This window comes from Chaetodon trifascialis, chromosome 17 (assembly GCF_039877785.1).
Source record: "Chaetodon trifascialis isolate fChaTrf1 chromosome 17, fChaTrf1.hap1, whole genome shotgun sequence".
Taxonomy (NCBI): domain Eukaryota; kingdom Metazoa; phylum Chordata; class Actinopteri; order Chaetodontiformes; family Chaetodontidae; genus Chaetodon; species Chaetodon trifascialis.
Window position 1 is genome coordinate 8,339,521 of NC_092072.1, and position 18,629 is coordinate 8,358,149.

General features: G+C 43.3%; 1 protein-coding gene across 1 annotated transcript; it reads right to left on the reverse strand.

Annotated features, from left to right (window-relative positions):
* Positions 1-6,556: 6,556 nt before the first annotated feature.
* On the reverse strand, positions 6,557-18,203 carry snx27a (sorting nexin 27a). The gene is made up of 13 exons (XM_070984290.1): positions 17,756-18,203; positions 14,394-14,619; positions 13,985-14,177; positions 13,543-13,607; positions 12,696-12,800; positions 12,354-12,432; positions 11,890-12,053; positions 10,342-10,431; positions 9,289-9,438; positions 9,053-9,181; positions 8,709-8,768; positions 8,469-8,517; positions 6,557-7,423 (listed from the first exon to the last, which is right to left on the reverse strand). Exons 1-13 carry the CDS (start codon positions 18,064-18,066, stop codon positions 7,353-7,355), a joined length of 1,692 nt encoding a protein of 563 aa, XP_070840391.1. The 5' UTR covers positions 18,067-18,203; the 3' UTR covers positions 6,557-7,352.
* Positions 18,204-18,629: the final 426 nt, after the last annotated feature.

Sequence of the window (18,629 nt, forward strand, 5' to 3'; positions counted from 1 at the left end):
GAAGGCCACCGCAGCTGCCACTGTGTAAAATTGAGAAAGGCACATTGGAGAGACTCCCACACTGTTTCCACCGACGTCTCAACACAAGTGGACGTTAAGTGAGCTTAACACGTTTTCCCTCAGGTGTGACCAGTGGGTAAGCAGCCACTCTGTGGGTCTGAAGACATTATTTCAAGCAGACAGTTAAAATCGGTCGACTGCTCATGAAGGAGTGTTCTTATGGTACGACCAGAGGGTTCAACGTCTCCTCCTCCCCGCTGCATGGACAAGTGTTCAAGCAGTGGCTGTTTAACCACAGGTCTTAATTCTCTGCTCTCATTTTATTTAGACTGTTCACCGATTTGCTCATTTCCAGGTCGAAAGATGTCTAAACATTTAGACTAAAACAAGCTCATTTAAATGACAAAATACAAATGTAAAGCCTAATTAGAACATTAGAACTGCCTCCGCAGACCAGTCAAGGTGCATTTACATCAACGTCTATCCAGACTCGTACATGTAGTGAAGACTTAGGAGGAATTAAATAAAAAGTATTGATCGTATTTTTCTGGGAAAAGGGAAAAGGGAAGTTATCACTATATGACATGTATGAGGCCAGAGTACAGAGGTCTGATCACATCATCACATGGTGCAACAACAATCACCTGAAGCTCAGTGTCAGCAAAACCAATGAGCTTGCGTTGGACTACAATTCTTCAAATATGGATGTCGCTACAAACTGCAACACGTGGCTGCTTCACACGCATCTTCAACCAGCACAGAAGATCTGTACAATCACCACAGTTTCAAGTTCAAGGTGAGATATTGTGTTCACAAGAAGGGGACGCACGCACAGATGGATGATGGCTGTCACTGGTGCAAAGGCATAAAAATAGTCATTCAGTGGCGTTGCTAAGGTCTCCAAGCATGAAATCCCTGGGGCCCCCACCCCCTTGCACATCGCAAACATTTGGTTTTTGCCCACATAAATGCACAATTTCTGGGACATTTGAGATGAATGCTGAAAAAATAGATTAGTGGTTCTCAAAGTGAGGTCCAGGGACCAACAGAGGTCCCTGAAAGCCCAGGCCTATCAATAATTGTTGTTGTAAATAAGTGGCTGGGGCCCCCCCTAGTGGCCGGGGGCTCCAAGCAACTGCCTGGCTTGCCTGCCCGCAAGCCCTGCCCCTGTCGTCATTGGAAATTCTGTTGGAACAATGGTTATATGAAAGTTTGACACCTGAATTTAGCCCTGACTTAACATAGATATCTAGTTCTGCTTCTGCTTAATTTTGCGCTGTCCTCCCTTTTAATTTAGGGTTTAACATAACTCAATTATGGGTCACGCACACTTTGTTACTTTCCTCCATTGAGAACTGATTTGGTGATTTTGCAGATCACATCAAGTGTTTTTAGACATTTTCTAGACACTTTCAGCAGCATTTTAATGACTCAGCCAACAGTATATTTCGATGCGAAGGCTTCTTATAGTCAGTGAAATGCATTTAAACAACAGTTATATGTAACCACGTGCTAATCCCAGTTTTGACATAGATATCTGGACGTGTGTCGACCTGCAAATCAACAAATATCAGCTTAGTATCATAACTCTCAGTTGAGTTTTACAATAAAGATAATTCTGGGGCTTAGAGGTGAATTCTGTGGTCATGGTTGCTAATGACTAGCACAGCTGCTAATGTTGGCTCCAGACTTTATATGATGCTAATTATGAGTCTCTACAGTTGTGCTAATAATGATTAACAATAAACCAATAGTCACACCTGATAGATTATGAGTTTAATTTTATCTTCTCTCTGAATTTGAAAGAAAAATGGAAAGTGGGTGCAGGTGGTGAGGTCCTGTTGGCAGCCTGCAGTCAGCATATAGCGCCCACGTGAGACAGCTCTAATGAGATGAGTATTTTCACCTCAGCAGTGCCAATGCACACAACGTTTTATGGGCTTGGTTCCACAGGGTGCATTAAGAGGCCCTGGATTTTTTTGGTTTGAATAATATCTCACCTCAGTTTCCCTCCTAAGCAGGGAAAAGCAGAACAGGACCAGAACAGCTCCGGCTGAACACAGCGAACAAACATAAAGATCTGTGCAGTATGTGACCATCAAAATGTCACCGTGCCTGTTCCTGTGCCAGAATAATGTGGACCTTTTATTAGCCTCCGTGCTCCCTGTCATGGGACCTATTATGTACTGTATAGAAGTTCTCCCATTCCTGCAGACCCTGGGCTGTTTTCAGGCAGGAAATGTCCATTTTTAAATATAGTGTGGACTGTAAACCATGAACAAGCTGCAGCAAAGCACGGCCATAAAATGTACGTACTATTCATGCGTGGTCTTTCTTTGGTCTGTTCTGTCGTTTGTTTAGCTCCAAAAAGTGACATTTCCATTCATCTTAAACCTCTTTAAGCTACTGAAATGGAGATAAGGGATGCTGAAATGTTTCCTGCCAGCGAACTGTCACATCTGCTCCCCGTCATGATCAGCCCTCCTTCACTTCTCATCCAGCAGGCTGTAACAATGCAGTAAGAAGTGTTGAAAAAAAAAATGCTGTCAAATCAGCCTCAGCCCTTTAACTCAGTCATTCTGTGCCAAACAGTTCTGCTGTGGACTTCAAATTTACCACCAGCGATTGAATATAAACCCCATTTGCATAAACACTTCCCACACATGCACACAAATTACAGGACTCATCTCTCCGAATGCGAGACGGTTTCAAGTAAACCTTGAGAAGGGATGGTGTGCATGAATGAGAAGAAACATTGATTAAAGCGATTCATTCAGCACTGGTGTGACGTTTTGACCAATTCAAATTTAAAGACATTAAAAGCTTGTTAGGTACACTTGTCTTTTTCCTTCAAGACGTTAATTGGTCCCAGATGAGCCCTGCTGTTGCTTTATTGCATTATGTCCTTACAGAAGGACAGTCTTGACATTGGCCAGGTCCCACTGGAAAGGAAGAATCCATACATTGATAAACACAAGCTGAGCGCTTTATCATTTAGCCGAACAGCTGCTAAAAAGCCCCCTGGATGCTAATTCACATTACTGCCAACATAAAGAAAATGAATCCACGGTTCATTTTATGCCCTAAAGAGAGTAAATAAATTCAGACTCACAGGCTTTTTTTCCCCAATATATAACTTTATTTAAAATATTGTTACAATTTATTACTCTACACAACATTTTCAAACCTTTTTTTTTTCCTTTTTCTTATATTGGTTAGTAAACCTTCATGTGTTTTTTTAAGATATAAAACTCTCCGTTTTGTAGCCTAGTTTTGCATCAGGTGTTAATTGATGTCTTTAGACACTGACTCTGGTTTTAACAGCTTGTTTCGCTGTGTAGTTAGCTAATCCTCCACACAGCCATTGCCCCACGCAGAAAATTAATGATCAACGGTGGCTCTAGCGTTGTACACCATCATTTCCCCAATCTTTATAATTTCTGCTTAAATAAATAAAAGATTTGAGTTGGAGAAACAAGAGTGCATTTTGTCCAAGAGATACTCTCTTTTTCTTTTTAAAACAACTATTTACAGGTTATGCTGAAGACAGACAAACAAGGCTTAGGTTTTCAATTAATGTCACTGACTACTTGCTGTGGAGAAGCCCTGTGTTTCAAAGCAACAAACAAGAAATTAATCACACAAATGCTAACACTTTTTAGAACAAACACTTGGATCCACCCCTCACGTTAGTCATGGGTGGGACCTGACAGCTGAAATGGAAAAAGCCAGCAGCTACTGCCCTCTGAGTCGGACACGTGTTCCAGAGGTTGACGAACATCAAGTCTACACAAAAGCGCTGATGATGAGACAAACGTAGCGGCTCTGGATGAACCGACGGCGTCAAAGGGAAGAGCTCTGACTGAGCGGCCTCATGAATGCCACTTTGAACACTGGACTCCACGGCACCGAAACGCCGTAGACGCGGAACTGACAGAAAAGATCTCACGCGGTATCTTTCCCTCTGTGATGTTATGGAAATCAGCGCTGATTTGGCAGGAGATTCAGAAAACTGATGTGTTACTATAGCAACAGCATCATCCAGATGAGCATTTCAGTGGCGGCTGCGACGAACACAAACTTTCTGAGCCTCACGTGCCGTCCACACACGGACACGTTTCGTTTTTTTTTTTTTTTTAAATCCTACTGCCACCATGTTCGCTGTACCAGTCGTCGTTCTTTTTATCTGTTGAGTCCTCTGTGAGATTCAGTCCTCTTTTTGTAAGCAATCATTCACTCACAAGCTAAGACTGTCCAGCATCTCAAACACCAACACAGGCGGCCCACAGCTCGGCCTACACTGACAAACAAACACATGTCAAACATACAAAGACGTGCTTCTTAACATTCCCGTCGTCTCTCCGCCTTCACCTACACAGTTACTACGCTATAAAATTTATCTCACCAGCGGCCAAAACCGACGACAACTGGCAGGACGCACGCGTGCCTCTGACCGAAGCCGAGCGTGAGATGGCACCTGGCGCAGGCGAGACAAACCGAAAGCACAAAAAAATACGAAAAAACAGCAGCTTTCTAAAAGCCTATTCACAGCAGCGTGAGCCACGGGGACAGAGAACAAACATCAAACAGTAAAAAAACACTGCTTTGAATACATTATTGGGAGGAGTGAGTCAGTTGGCTGACAGGAATAAAAGGAACAGAGGCTGCACTGAGCGTGTTGAGCCAACGTGGTGCTGCCACGGCAACCGCATCCCCCTGTGATGATGGGGAGGCCAACCTGGAGAGCGTAAGAGCAGAAGCCAGAGAAGACAGCACACACAATCACGCCACCTCTATCTGCCTCTCCTTCTACATCTTATTTGGAAAAAAAAAAAATAAATTCATGGTTGAACAGCTCCAATTCTTATGTCATCCATCTCTGAATTGGCTATTACTTGGGCTGTCAAAATGACCATCCAGCAATCTGCACATCGCAGTGTCTTTCTCAAGGCAGCTACCTGTGATGTGGTATGTATTGCCATCGGCTGTTGTAGAGCTATAACTGTGCTCGGAAGCGACAACTAGATGACAAAATAAAATGTCTTGCGACGCTGTACTTAATTTAGTCAAACTATGAACAAAGAGGAGCAGGGAGACAGGGATGTGTGTGTGTAATGCCGAAAAAGCATGCGAGGGGCTGTGAATGCTTGCTAGACAATAGGAGACGCCTTCCATTTGTCTCCATCTGTCTGGCGTCTCCGCTGTCGTACAGATACAAAACCTCATCTTTATTTGCTGGCTCTCACACCGGCAGCTCATCAGACACATCCAATCACAGCCTAAAAGCTTATCAGCAATGTCAATGATAAACATAGAGGACACACACACACACACACGCAGCACATGTGCACACACAAAAGCATGCTCCAAGGTAACTGGCTGAAAGCAAATTCTGACTTAACCTAAGTGCGAACTGAACATTTTATTAAGCTCAACTGTAAAATAAAAGTCTTTTAACAAACGGGAGCTTGAAGTTGTGCTCTAAAAAATGAAATGAAAAAAATAAAGCAACATCAGTCGCAGTTTCAGGTTTTTTGGACCTCGTCAGAAGGTGAGTTAAGCACGGGTCAGTCATGAATTGGCCGAGATACAACTAGTAGCCCTTAGTGGGAAAAACAGAACTCATTCGACGCAATCAGGTGAAATCAATACATTTACGCACAATGTCTCAGATCAGAAGCATTTTTGTTTTTTGGTCAGCATGTAAACCTGCTCTCTACACACTTCGCGAAAAACATCTCATCCTCGTGTGGCAAAAACTGAAATGCTGCTCAAAAACAAAAAAAATAATCTGTGTCAAATGTAAAACTGTCATATAATCATACGTCATGTGCAACCACACACAACTAATACTGTACGCATTGAGGTGCACTGAGAGGCAGACCGCTGCCTGCGTTGCTATCTATGCTCAAGGCTGTGGTTGCTATCACACAACTTCATGAACCATCAGCTCTGCACCACACACACACACACACACACACACACACACACAAAATCTGTCCTCCTAATGCGGTTAATGGACAAACTGCAGCGGAGTGATACTTTTGGGTGAGTTGCAGAGCCCGAGGGATCACTCTTTAAGAAGCTCTGAGAAGATTTCTATTTCTGCTCACTGAACCTGTCTTACACTCTGCCGCTCTCTGCTGCCCGTTCAGCAAACTGCAGCTCAAGAGGCGGACAGAAAAACTCTCCCGTCCTTGTATTCACAATCTGCCGGACGCATTCCTCACATCGAACGTGTGCCATTTCTAAAACATCGACGCTTTGGCCCGTCAACCTTTTGTTCGAGAGATCATCTCTATGCAGAGCTGAGAATGAGAAAGCCTCTTCCTCTCAGTTCCAAGCTCTGCAAAATCACCACAAAACACTTGTGAGGGGGATAAACGCACACACAGACACACACACACACACACAAACATTTATGGCGGACTGCCAACAGACGTTCTGAAGGAGCGTGGGTTGGACCAGAAGACAAGGTGAAAAATGGAGATTAGCTCGAGCAGCTTGAACGCACTTCAGTTAGTGTTTCATTGTGTTAGACCAAGAAACCAATTAATATAGCTCTTATATTAATCTATATTTTATCAGAAGATTGTTAAACATACACATTATTATGAACAAGTCCCCCCACATCCGTTTTCCGTTAGTTACATTTATGTTGCTTTGTTTTCTGACAAACATAGAACACTTCTGACCTGACAGATAGAAAACAGAATTTTTGTGTTAATGTCCGTCATCGGTGGAAAGCAGGATGTTGCTTTCTTCCTTCATCACTACGTTAAAAGAGTGAAAGCCACATTTTTCTGTATCCCTCCCTTCTTATTTTCCTCTCCATCATCTCAGTTCAGCAGACGCGGGCCACGCTGAAGGCCGCGGACGGCGCCGGTCGTGTTGGAGAACCGTCATAATCCGATCCCGCGTGTCAGCTCCCTTGTCAAATGGCGGTTCGTGGAGGAGCCTCCTTTGTGCCACGGCGCTGTGGTGACCCTGACCAGTCACACGCTGTATGTGTGTGTTACATCTCAACCACTGGCGAGACTTTGCTCGTGACCTGTCCGACATCACAGGGCGGATGCATGGAGGAAAACAACAGAAACGCTATTGAGATCTAGTAAATGACATGAAAGTTGGCTTTTGTTTATTCTCTTCCATTGCTCTTCTTGCTGTGTGTATCCCTGGGGTCGGTTAAGTGCGACTGTCCCAATTTCCCAAATAGGCCACTTCCGGTTTGTTTTCCGGGGAATAGATCGCCTCCGTCTGTCACTCAGCTCTGTGTTTGTCGATGGGCGCTCTCTGGGGTGGTTGTGATGATGCAAGTGGACCAGTTCTAGTTTGGGTGATGACAAATGGTTTTAGGAAGTTGCAATCTCCCCCCCTAGGTGGCGCCATCCCTTCTGCTGTGTCTCCAGAGGAGGCAGATACTCTACAACACAGAGAGACGGTTCAGGGAACAAGTCTGAATGATAGGCTTTTTTTTTTTCTCTCTCTGCATGTCATGTGACTTACAAAAATGCTGCCACAACACAACACAGATCAGTCAGTGTCTCAGCAACGGCATCACTCAGAAAGCGAATTTTCCACTGTGCTGCAGTTAATGATCATGATACATGTGCCTCTGTGGCATGCTGACGCCCTCTCCTTACATCTGGATGTCCTCAACCTTCTCGGCTTCTCCTCAGCTGTTCATTATCTGTGTTCCTCCAAAGGTTCCTCACTCACGCTCATGCCTTGCAGTTGCTCGTCCACATACTTGTCTCGCACTCGTGCTGTCTCACGTGGGGCAAATACTTTCAACTTCCCCTTTATGCGCGGACCTCTAGGAGATGGCTTTGATAACAAGCGACATGTCTGCACACACGTACACATCTATCCTGCAGACTGTTTTCACTGTATGCACAAATACATGAGGATTTGTCTTTGAGAGCGCCAGAGGAGAATTTATCTCTCCTTGCTTCATCATGAAGCACTGCTAAATTATAAAATGCAGCTCGTTCTCTGCTTTGTAGTTGATTTGTAGACTTGATTTTGTTCAATTATAAAGTCATAGTAGCTGCACAGAAGAGATAATAAAACAACTCAAGCGCATATGAAAGCACCTCTCTGAGGGCCGGGTGTAATTTAATGTCATTGACCTGTATTTACTAAGAAACCAGCACAATGTTCACACATATTTTTACCTTTAATACATGGAAATAAAAGGAGGTACCATACTTGGAAAGCTCTCCCTGTCTTTGCCCTTTTAGTTTTTTTCAGACAGGAGATTTTTGCATAATTCATGGTGCTTGATGGGTGCTGTCATTCAAAGCACCACTCAGTACCACATCTGAATACATATTCCTTCCATTATTTGCCCTAGATAAAATCTAGCCTCTTACCCTCCAGTGCTGATGCTTTGTTTGTGTTTCAAACGATATTATTGCTTTGTTGTCAGGGGAAAAAAAAACAAAAAAAAACAACTTTCTGCTTACCATTGTTGCTGCAGTTTTTGTTGTCTTTGTCAGATGCCTCTTCCTCAACCTGACAGCAAAAAGAAATCAATACACAGGAACGTACAAAATAAATCATTTAGAACAAAATCCTGAAGAAAACACGCCAGTGGCTTGCTGTATTTGTAAAGAAAGGTGCAATAATAAGCTAAGTTTAGAATTCCAAACTTGGCATGGAGTCATGCGCTTCCCAGAACGAAAGAGGAAAGGAGGGGTCCTTACCTGTTTCCTCCACTTCAGCTCACAAAAGACACGCTCAAAGCACTCGTGCATGTAGTTAAACTAGGAGGAAAATGCAAACAGAACTGTTATTCAGCCTTCAAATACAGCACAATCAGCCTGCAGGCTACATTTCTTAATCAGCTGTCTTTGCTTCCTCTTTGCGCTGCTTTGATTTCACGGGAAGCAAAACGCGTTGACTCTCCAATCATAAATGGATTATAATGTGTTAGCGGAACAATTTGTTCTTTCACAACTCACGTCCGTCACTCATTCCAACACAGTGATGAGCACAATGAAGAAGCTGAAAACATGTCAAACAGCAGCGCAGGTGTGTGCACGCTCACATATGGAGTGAAGATCTTGACCCAGCGAGGTTTCTTCTCTCCTCTGGCGTACTCAAAGCAGAAAGCCATCCCCTCCTCATCAGTGTCCCAGCGCTGCATCTCCGCCCACTCAAAAGCTATCACCTGGTTCTGAGGGCGACAGGGTTCACAGTCGGTAAGTAAAGCCGCTAGCCGTCAGTGATAAGTTGGATCCTGTATTTACACTGTTTATCAAGCTAGCGCAGATGAACGCTCACCTCCAGCGTGCCGTCCTCAGTACAAGCATGCAGCTTGAAGTGATGGATGCTGATAGCTGTGATGACATGCCCCTTCCTCCTGGAGTCACAGGAGCAGTGCGGGAACGCCACCTCGTTGTAGCCCTCACATGTCCGCAGCAGACTCAGGTACTAACAGACAAAGTATTTCAGAGCACGTGCATTAGTCACTAATAATGTAAATAACCAGGTCATGGCAATCTAAGCAAGATTACATTTACAACTCTTTCCATAATCCCCAAAACCCCAGTTAACAAGCTGTTGCGGTTCTCACCTCCACCCAACTCCATCACTGCACCGTAATGGTATATTGGTAAGAGTATTTCAGTTGTTGAGAAACTTAGTGCAATACTTACGCAACACTACTGCTCTAAGGCCAGATTCAGTGGAAGGAGAGTAGTTTGAATTTACAAAAAAAAAGGGCAACTATCAAGCTGTGAAAACTGACCTAACATTTGAATACAAGATGCACACCTGTCAATAATAATCACACTCTTATTTTCTTCATGCAAATTCAGACTTAAAGATGGTTTTACGAGATACAAGTGAGGTTGTATGGTAACCAAATATTTCGATTGCTCCGCCCACTTCTTTTGAGTCCCTGATCCCAGTGAAGCAGGTTTCCTGTTTGCGTGAACATATCTGATATCAGATAGAGCCTAACATTTGGAACAATCAGATCGCTGAAGCGTATGTAAACCAGCGTTGTTTTTACATTCGTTTATCTAAAGGTTGCCATTTAAAAGCCTGGACATGCTGTATTGGGTGGCGGCATAGTTGTAAATGGAGTTTGTACACAGAAACCCTGACACTCATACATGATGGTTTCAGTTAATGTTTTCCAAGCATCAATATAAACTCAGTGGCTTTGTCTTTGTTTACATCACAGAGGACTGTATTCTGAAGCGTGAAAGGGAGTCGGCCTTTTCTGTCCATTTTCATTTGGTAATGTTTTGGTGATGGCTCTGGTCAGCAGGCAAAAAGTGTAGTCATCCCAATACCCTCCCTGAACAAAGAGTGGTCTGTGGGACTGACCGTGGCCATCTTGCGCTGCTCTGCCAGCTTCTGCAGCTGGTAGGATTTGTCCTCTGTTTTTATGAATCCCTTCTTCACATCTTCCAATGCCTAGACAGACAGGGGGTGGGGTAGATGGGGGGGGGGTTGGGGTGGCATGAAGAGATACAACACCATTTATGATTTGAGGCCACTGCACAGAAATCACTATCCTTTAAAAACATTGCACAAAATATTTCTGCCACATGTAACAAAGTTCAAACAATGACAGCAATAAACTCTTGTGTACATTTATTTTAATTCGATAATTGATATTTTTCTAACAATGTATAAAATGACAGCATGAAAGAGGTCACTCACAGTGATAAACCTACACAGGATTATCACCTGAATGTGCAGCTCTGCTCAGCTTTACGGAGACGTACAGTGAGTTTCAGCTCACAGTCTGCATGGCCACAAAGTCTCTGTTTTGGTTCACTAACAAGCTAAGTCAATCTGCTGCTCTGCAGCTGAAAGACTACATGCTGACCAGTCGCAACAACCTCAAAGCGTCCAAAGTCAAGCTCAGTGGATTTAAAAATACAGGCATCCCTAGGGGGGACATGCAATTTTCAGGGGCTCTATGAATTTTGGCCCAACATCTTATTTTATTTATTATGGCACTAGCCTGATGAGAAGAAACAGTTAAGGTAGCAATTTAAATCAAAAAGCATTTTATTTACCACTCTTATACACAGTAAAGCAACTGGTTGGTTGATTGGATGAATATATCGGCTACAGGTGTTTCTTGGTTTGACGGTGGCTGGTTGGAAAATGTTAACACATCGCCAACATATTCGCCAACAAGTTCGCCACATCAACTTAAAAGGTGCTGATTTGCTAACGTTGTGTTCACAACATGCATCTTCTGGCCCAAAGTGGCCAAAGCAATCAGTTATTGCAGGTTTATGTATTCTGGATAGGTGTTTTCAGAAGAGCAAGCACCTACATGTGCTGTCTTTACTAGTAGAAATCACTTTAATAGGTCACTGCTGAACCTCACGTGCCTAAAATGCTTAAGGTGGTGACCTTTGCTGGTCAGCGGACAGGCTGCAGGCTGCCGCTGCTGCTGTTACGGCTATTTTTAGCACATTTGCATTAGAGGATTATTTGTTCCAGTTAACACTTTATACTGTGGAAAAGTTTCACTGGCTTATAGAAAATCATAGTTCTCTGGCTTCCTGGTTAAGTACGCAAGTTTCAAAGAATGAGACTATTCATTTTCCATTCAGGATGACATTTTTAGGACTTCCTGATCGTACTACAAACGGTAAATGAATAATTAACTACATGGTGAACTGGAATATTCTGAGACCAGTACAAGTAGTTAAAAGTAAAAGAATACATTAAATTTTCCTGATTATGGCAGAAATTATCCATGACCAAAAATGCTGACACCTCCAAATTTCAACTCTGAGAGGAGTACATGAACTCTTGAAGAAAAAAAAAAAAAAAAAAAATCAAGAAGATCAAATTTTGTGCTGAGTTCCCTTAAGTCTACGACAAGTGGGATTCAATTATTGTTATTACCTGGTGAAAGCAGTAGTGCAGTGCCAGCGGATTGTCTCTTAGCAACTCCTCCTCCTGGAAGCTGAACAACCATTTGCGGAGCGCCAAGCAAGTCCCCGGCACTGCCGATGTGTAATTCTGCACATAAAGCTTGTGGGGAAACTCATTAGGCGCCAGCTTCCGCACTGCAACAAATAAAAGAAAGAAGGAGCGGGATAACAGGGGGATGAAAAGCGGGGGGGGGGGGGTCTGTTTAGTAATTAAAAAAATTCTAGCCTGTACCAAATTACCTGCCCTTGCTGTCCAAAACTGCACACATACCCCTTGGTGAAATGGACTAAACTCACCAGTGGGATAACACGGCTCTTTATTTAGAAAACTAATGTGGTGCAGGGCTTATAAATTAAACACAGGAGTATGTGAAAAGGCTCTGGGAATTTCACTTTGAAACACTCTTAAACATCAAATACACATAAAGTTCTTACCAAACGAGTGGTTGATGACTTCAAAAAGGGCAAAATAGCTCGCCATAATACTGTCCATTCCAACCTTCATCACTAATGCCTACAGGAGGAGCAATACAGAGTCAGTTATGTAAGAAAAACAGCGTTTAAGAAGTTCTATTGCATCATCAATGTTTAGAAAGTGTGTTTTTTTTTCCTTTCAGTATAAATGTACGTTGTACTCTTATGAAACATTATGTATTTACCAGCATACATGATCTCAGGCTGTTTTTGTAGCTAAGCCAAATTCATTTATTTCAAACACTGGGACAATAAATTGTACACTGTAGCTGTATGACAGCATCAGATGTCTTGTGTTCTCACCTGGTACACCTGGTCTGTGGTGCTGTTCTTGCGGACTCTGACAGAGATGGTGGTCTTGTCCGGCAGGGCTATCCGCAGTTCTACGTCTGTCACCCCATTGTAGTTCTGCCCGGCAAAGCAACACATAATGAAAACAGCTGCAGGGCTGCATGAACATGGATGGATTAACGAGGGTGTGTGCCAGCTTGTATGGTGCTGAATGCATGTGCTTGTTCTGAATTACTGGGAAGCACTTCTGGATTAAAAAAAACAAACAAGACAACTTAACCAGAACTCTTTTCTGTTAGAAATCCTAATCCTCCTCAAGTGCTGGATTAATTCAGATGTACTGCATTTGTCTCTGCTGTCATTCCTCAAAGAACTACAACGGCAAGGCAATTAGCTCGCCGATTGCTTTGGCTTTATCATTTAAACTCCATAATGGCAGCCATGATGAGGAAGTTAAACAGATGTATTCATGACTTTATCTAAGCATAAATTTTCCAAAATTCTCTTGAATAGACTCAAAATCAGATGCAGAATACCAAATTCAGTAAGTACATCAATACCATACCATACCAATACCAATACCATAAGTACATCAGTACCATCAATAGCATAGCATAAAACTAAATTTTGATCCAAATGTGGAGACAGTGTAATAAATAAGGCACTGCGGTGGTGTGCAGATTCCCTGTCTTACAAGACACAAGTTGTACATCGGAGAAAGTTTTGAAGGATTTGCAGGAAAACTTGCTCCACTCAAAGCTTCAACTTTTGAAAGCTCGGAATCAGAAATTCACACAGAAATAGATGCATTCAAATCTAGCACGGTGCATATCAGAACAACAATAATCGAGATGTGTACCTCATCTGATTCTGAGAGAAACTCCTGCATGATGTCACTCTCCCCGATCACCCGCACAGAGCAAACTAGAGACAAATATAGAGGCAGAGACAGATGGAGAGGAAGCGAGAGGAAGGTCAAAGCAAATCAAATAAACAAAAGACAGCTAAATGTCACTCTGCCTGTCTCCTGTGTTCAATTTACAGGGTTTTCTGTATGTGGTGATAAACTGATCACAGCCAGTGCTTGGCCTGTTTTCTATCCCAACTACACGACTTCTGCATGTTTAAATGGTATGCATGGCTACTAAGGATTTTGATGGCTCTAAACACCTTAGCCTCAAAAATTGAGCTGTAATTCTTCTCGAATGGATTTGGGGCAGAAAAGCCTTTTGTCTTTGCTCGTGTTGAAAATCAACTCACGAGCGGGTCTTTCCGCCAGTGACCTTTCCACATCAACCTACCTCGCTCCAGATATTCCTCCAGGCCTCTACGGCGAGCATCCAGCTGCTGTTCAGACAGGGAGAAGGGCCATTTACCGGGAAGCTTTGGGAAGTTGAAGTTGGAAAACTCCCTCTTTAGGTTCTGGTGCAGGATGGCAAACTCTCGGTAGCGCTTTGAGCAGAGCTGTCTACCTGACATGTACACATTGTACACCTACAGCCATTGAAACAAAGACAGGACAGATACACCATAGTCCATTAGAGTTATTCCTGCTTTTATTGCTGCTGTCTTTAACACCCTAATTTCCCTGGCGGGGGATTAATAAATTTATATCTTATCTTATAATCTTGAATTACAAGTTATTTCAATAACACCTCAGGAGAACCACACGATGACAAATGTAAGATAATGTATCCAATCAGCACTCACCACAAACCTCTCGGAGTGCTGCTCTACGTGTTTATATGTGGGTATGGAAATGGGCACTGCCTGCTTGTCACTGTAGTCATAGTTGGGCTGGACATCCTCTCCCCCTTCCAATCCATCGGCTTCCTGAGCAGGAACAGACAGCACAGCCAGGACCAGCTCCTTCTCCCCCGCTCGGATCAGGTCCACCACCTGCTTATGGGTGGCACCTTCCACACTCACCCCATTACTGGAGACAACATATGGTGGCGGGAGAGACAGAAAGAAGAGTTTTAAAACCCCCTTTTCCCATTGTTTTTTGCATGATCAATGTATGTTTCAACACGGCAGATGACTGAACTCTCTACACACAAAGACGAAAGATCAAGTGAGCGAGAATGAGCCATCAGCCCACAGTGTCTTTCCTCAGTCACATGATAAGCACTGGTCCTGTGGACTGGTCATGTCACAGCAGATAACCCATCCACTTAACAAGGCCAGGACTGGCACATATACAGAGCCATGCATAACTAAACATAGCAATAATTTACAAGAATTTCACCAGTGCTGCAAATATGCATCCTGTTTGTTTTCCAATGACGGTGTGTGGCAATGTCAGTGCATTTTGTCCTCCATTGATAAACAAAATACTGGGAGTGCTGAATAACCAGGCAGTCTCTAATGTCTCCCTTTCCTTTGGTGCTGTGAGACACCTCCCTTCTTGGCTTTGATGAGGCCAGATGGCAGCAGCATCAGGTGTCTCTGCTAATCCTCCTATGAGAAACAGCCGGACAGACACAGGAGAGGAGGGAGCAAGCAAGAGTGTGGGCAAAGGTCTGGTGCCATGTGTCCATTGTGGTTTATAAATGTGTATGGATCAAAGTGGGAATAAGTCAGAAAGGCTGGTGGAAAATAAAGTCAGTAATAAGTAACTGTAGGAATAGAGACTGACATGACGCCATCCCTCTGAGTTGTTCAAACTGGCCTGCAAAATTAGGAAGTGATTAAAAAGGTGGAGAGGAAGAGAGATGTTTTGGTCTCAACACTACTTTTTTACATTTAGATAGTCACATGGGACTCAGGGGAACTTAGGATGCGAACCTTGGTCTCCAGTGTCAAAATCCTGTGCTTTGTATGCCCACCATCCACCCCATCTGTCTGCCTGAACACTACTCTGATCCCAACATCCTCTTATTAGACAAAACAAAAACAAAGCAATGCCTGCCAGATAGGTGCATCAGCCGCAGTTAAGCAACAAAGGGGTTTGGCACAATGTGAATTAGGCAGAAATGAAATAATATGTTACAAAAATAAAACGAACAAGAGATCAGCAAGAAACTATACACAGATACTGACTGAAATTGTAAGATACTGAGTACTTTCACAGAGAAAAAGACTTTTATCAATCAAAATACAACATAAGTTCATGCACAGACAGACCCAACTCCACACCTACAGCACTGTGCCAGTGCTGGAACAAGGACTGGCTGAACCCATTATTATTCTGGCATGGGGAAAAAGAAAGAAAAAAACTCTGGCGTGTTTGTATTGCTTTGAAAAAATCTTCGTCAAAACTTGCCATTTTCAGCCTGTGGGCTGCGAGCTCAGAGGTTGTTATTTCACTTAGCTACTGGGACTTTGAAAACAGTAACAGGTAGCAGAAAGGCAGAATGCCTCACTGAAATAGCCAGCCAACGACAGGCTTATACTACCAGCCTACTTCCTGTCAGTGAGACTATTAATCCACTAATGGTCTACCACTAAGGTCAAGCCTTACGAAACCTCTTAACCTCAGTGTCTCCTGTATATACACAAGAGCACGATGACGTTCGTGTTTTCATTCACTTTCTCTCTACAGCCGACAATGAAAAATCTGATGTTCTACACAAATTGTACTCACAGAGCTGTTAAGTAGAGTTAATAAAAAAAGAAGATGTTAGCTGGTTACCACAAAAGACGCAAGCTTCTTCCCTTTCCTTGCTCATAAAACTAGGTAAAATGCTGACATGTGACACTTAACAGGATGATGCTTTTGAGTTTTTTTACGAAATGGTCAAGCTGGTTTAAAAGTCACACGGTAAGCACTGGCTCCGTCATGTGACCAGAGTGAACTTTAAGAGTAAAAAGGCAGAAAACACAGGTTGGGTAAAACCTTTTTGATGCCTCAGCAAGTGGACTCACACAAGTGTTCCTTGTTTTCTGTTTCTCTTCTCCCTTATTCTAACTTTAGCCTACTGTCAAGCTCACAGTAATACCCGAACATGTTTTAACTTCTCAAATCCCGACAATAAGGCTTAAGCTAGGCCACAAACACACATGGATGTCTAAGAAACATATTTAACTGTAGTGATTGTGCATAATTATATACTATTAACATCTGGCTTCTTTCATGGTTTCCAGTATTTACCTGTTGTTAGGGCCAAAGCTTACAACCATGGTGGCAGATCACTGATAGTTTGGTTTGTCATGACATTATTAGAAATCTACCTGTCTGCAAATATGAACTCTAGAGGGACTTCATTTCTCTTAAAATGGACTGCCATACACCTGTTGAAAGGTAAAAGCTAGAGGAGGCTTTAAAAATTGAGCTATGTTCATCAAAAGCTCCTCTGGGGACAGACTGACAGTTCATTTAACCCTGCCTTTTCTTGGCATTTCAGTAAGAGTTTGACCAAACAAAAACACTTCTACAAGACATCTCCAGGATAAAGTCATGTGTTTCAAAACCACTGGTGTACAATGATGGCGCTTCAGGGCAAACACGACAGACAGCATCTTGTACTGTCCTGTGTAAACAGCTGATGTGGAGGATAGTCTGTCAAGCGGTCTCCTCAAGACGAGAAGCACACACACCATATGATGTTGAATGTGAGTGACAACACAGCCATCCCCTGCCTTCGGGAAGGGTCAAAATAGATTTCCCTACTATTATGCATATGACAATGCGATTTCAACAAGGCTGTGAATTACATTTCATCCTCACACAAATGCTGAAGCAGTCACTGCGCAAAGGACTAGCTAAACGAGACGTTAGCTACCTGGCTCGCTAGCAAGCTAAAGCTAATCAACATGCACAGCCTGTTGTCCAACTTATGTAAGCTGGTCAGCTTTCTAGTTACAGCTAACTCCCTAGCTTTAGCTTGATGTAGCTAACGTTACATCGCCAAATGTTTCGACAGGTGCGAAAGGCTGTAAACTGGACAAATAACTGGTTAGCTAGGTAAACGTACACTTTTGTTATCATAACAGACAGGTGACGTAGCGTTATACCTTAAAGATGGCTAATGTTAACACATGCTTGAAATTGGATCAACGCGAGCTAACATGGGTAGCTAGCTTTTCTTGCTAACTACCTGCCTCAAGTGAACGGAGAGAAGCTGACTTACACCTCCAGGATCCTGTCACCCTTTGCTATCCCAGCCCGGTCTGCCGCACCTCCGGGCAAAACAGCGCTGACATGCTGAAGAGGAGCGTACAGCTCCCCATTGATGCTCCGCAGCTGTCCTCCTTCGCTGACTTGACCGCGAACATTGAAACCATAGCCGGACTCCGACTTGACGATCCTCACCATCCGCGGACCCGACGTTACCATAGGCGCGTTCTGGCCCGCGGTGCTCGCAGACGAACCGACAACCGGACCGTTACGGGATGCCGAAGGGAGAGTCGACCGAGTTTCATCGCCTCCTACATCCGCCATCTTATCGACAGGCCCTAGCCCCCCTTCCAGTCGGTGTCTTCTAACAAATTCAAAACAACACTCGAGCTCTGTCCCTCACTAACGTTAGCTCCACAGACCGACTCTGTTGTTGATAACCCGCCCCTCGGTGGCGTCACGAGACACGGCCACACAACGTGACCTCCCGGAGGCGTCACCGGCAGTGCGGTGTGTTCTCGTGGAAAGGAACTTTTCAGTGCAAAGGCGCTTATCACTTGAGCATGAATCCAACTATTACTTACACTCATCATTTGTTAACGTGACAATATGAGTTACAGGTTTATTTGCATTGTTATTAAATGTTGTATTTAAAAATAAAACGTGAGCAACAATTAACACCCCCCATGTCTGTCTTTTTTAAATTCCATTTCTACATGTATGTCGTCACAGCTGTCTTTCAAAATAATGAAGTGTCTGTATGAGGCTGTTAACTAAAGTGTTGAAACAATAAAGAAAAAGGCAGATTCCATTTAACACTTGATTTTACCAGAAAATGCTGTGTTCCTCTCTAACATTCATGCATGTTGAGTTTACATACTTCTATA

What these genes read in the sequence shown, in the direction of transcription:
- snx27a (XM_070984290.1), bottom strand. Translation starts at nt 18,066, where the DNA reads ATGGCGGATGTAGGAGGCGATGAAACTCGGTCGACTCTCCCTTCGGCA. An exon ending in CCACAGACCAGGTGTACCAG is followed by an intron (nt 12,433 to 12,695) that starts GTGAGAACACAA and finishes CTCCTCCTGTAG; the next exon opens with GCATTAGTGATGAAGGTTGG. An exon ending in CAAAAACTGCAGCAACAATG is followed by an intron (nt 7,424 to 8,468) that starts GTAAGCAGAAAG and finishes TCTGTGTTGTAG; the next exon opens with AGTATCTGCCTCCTCTGGAG.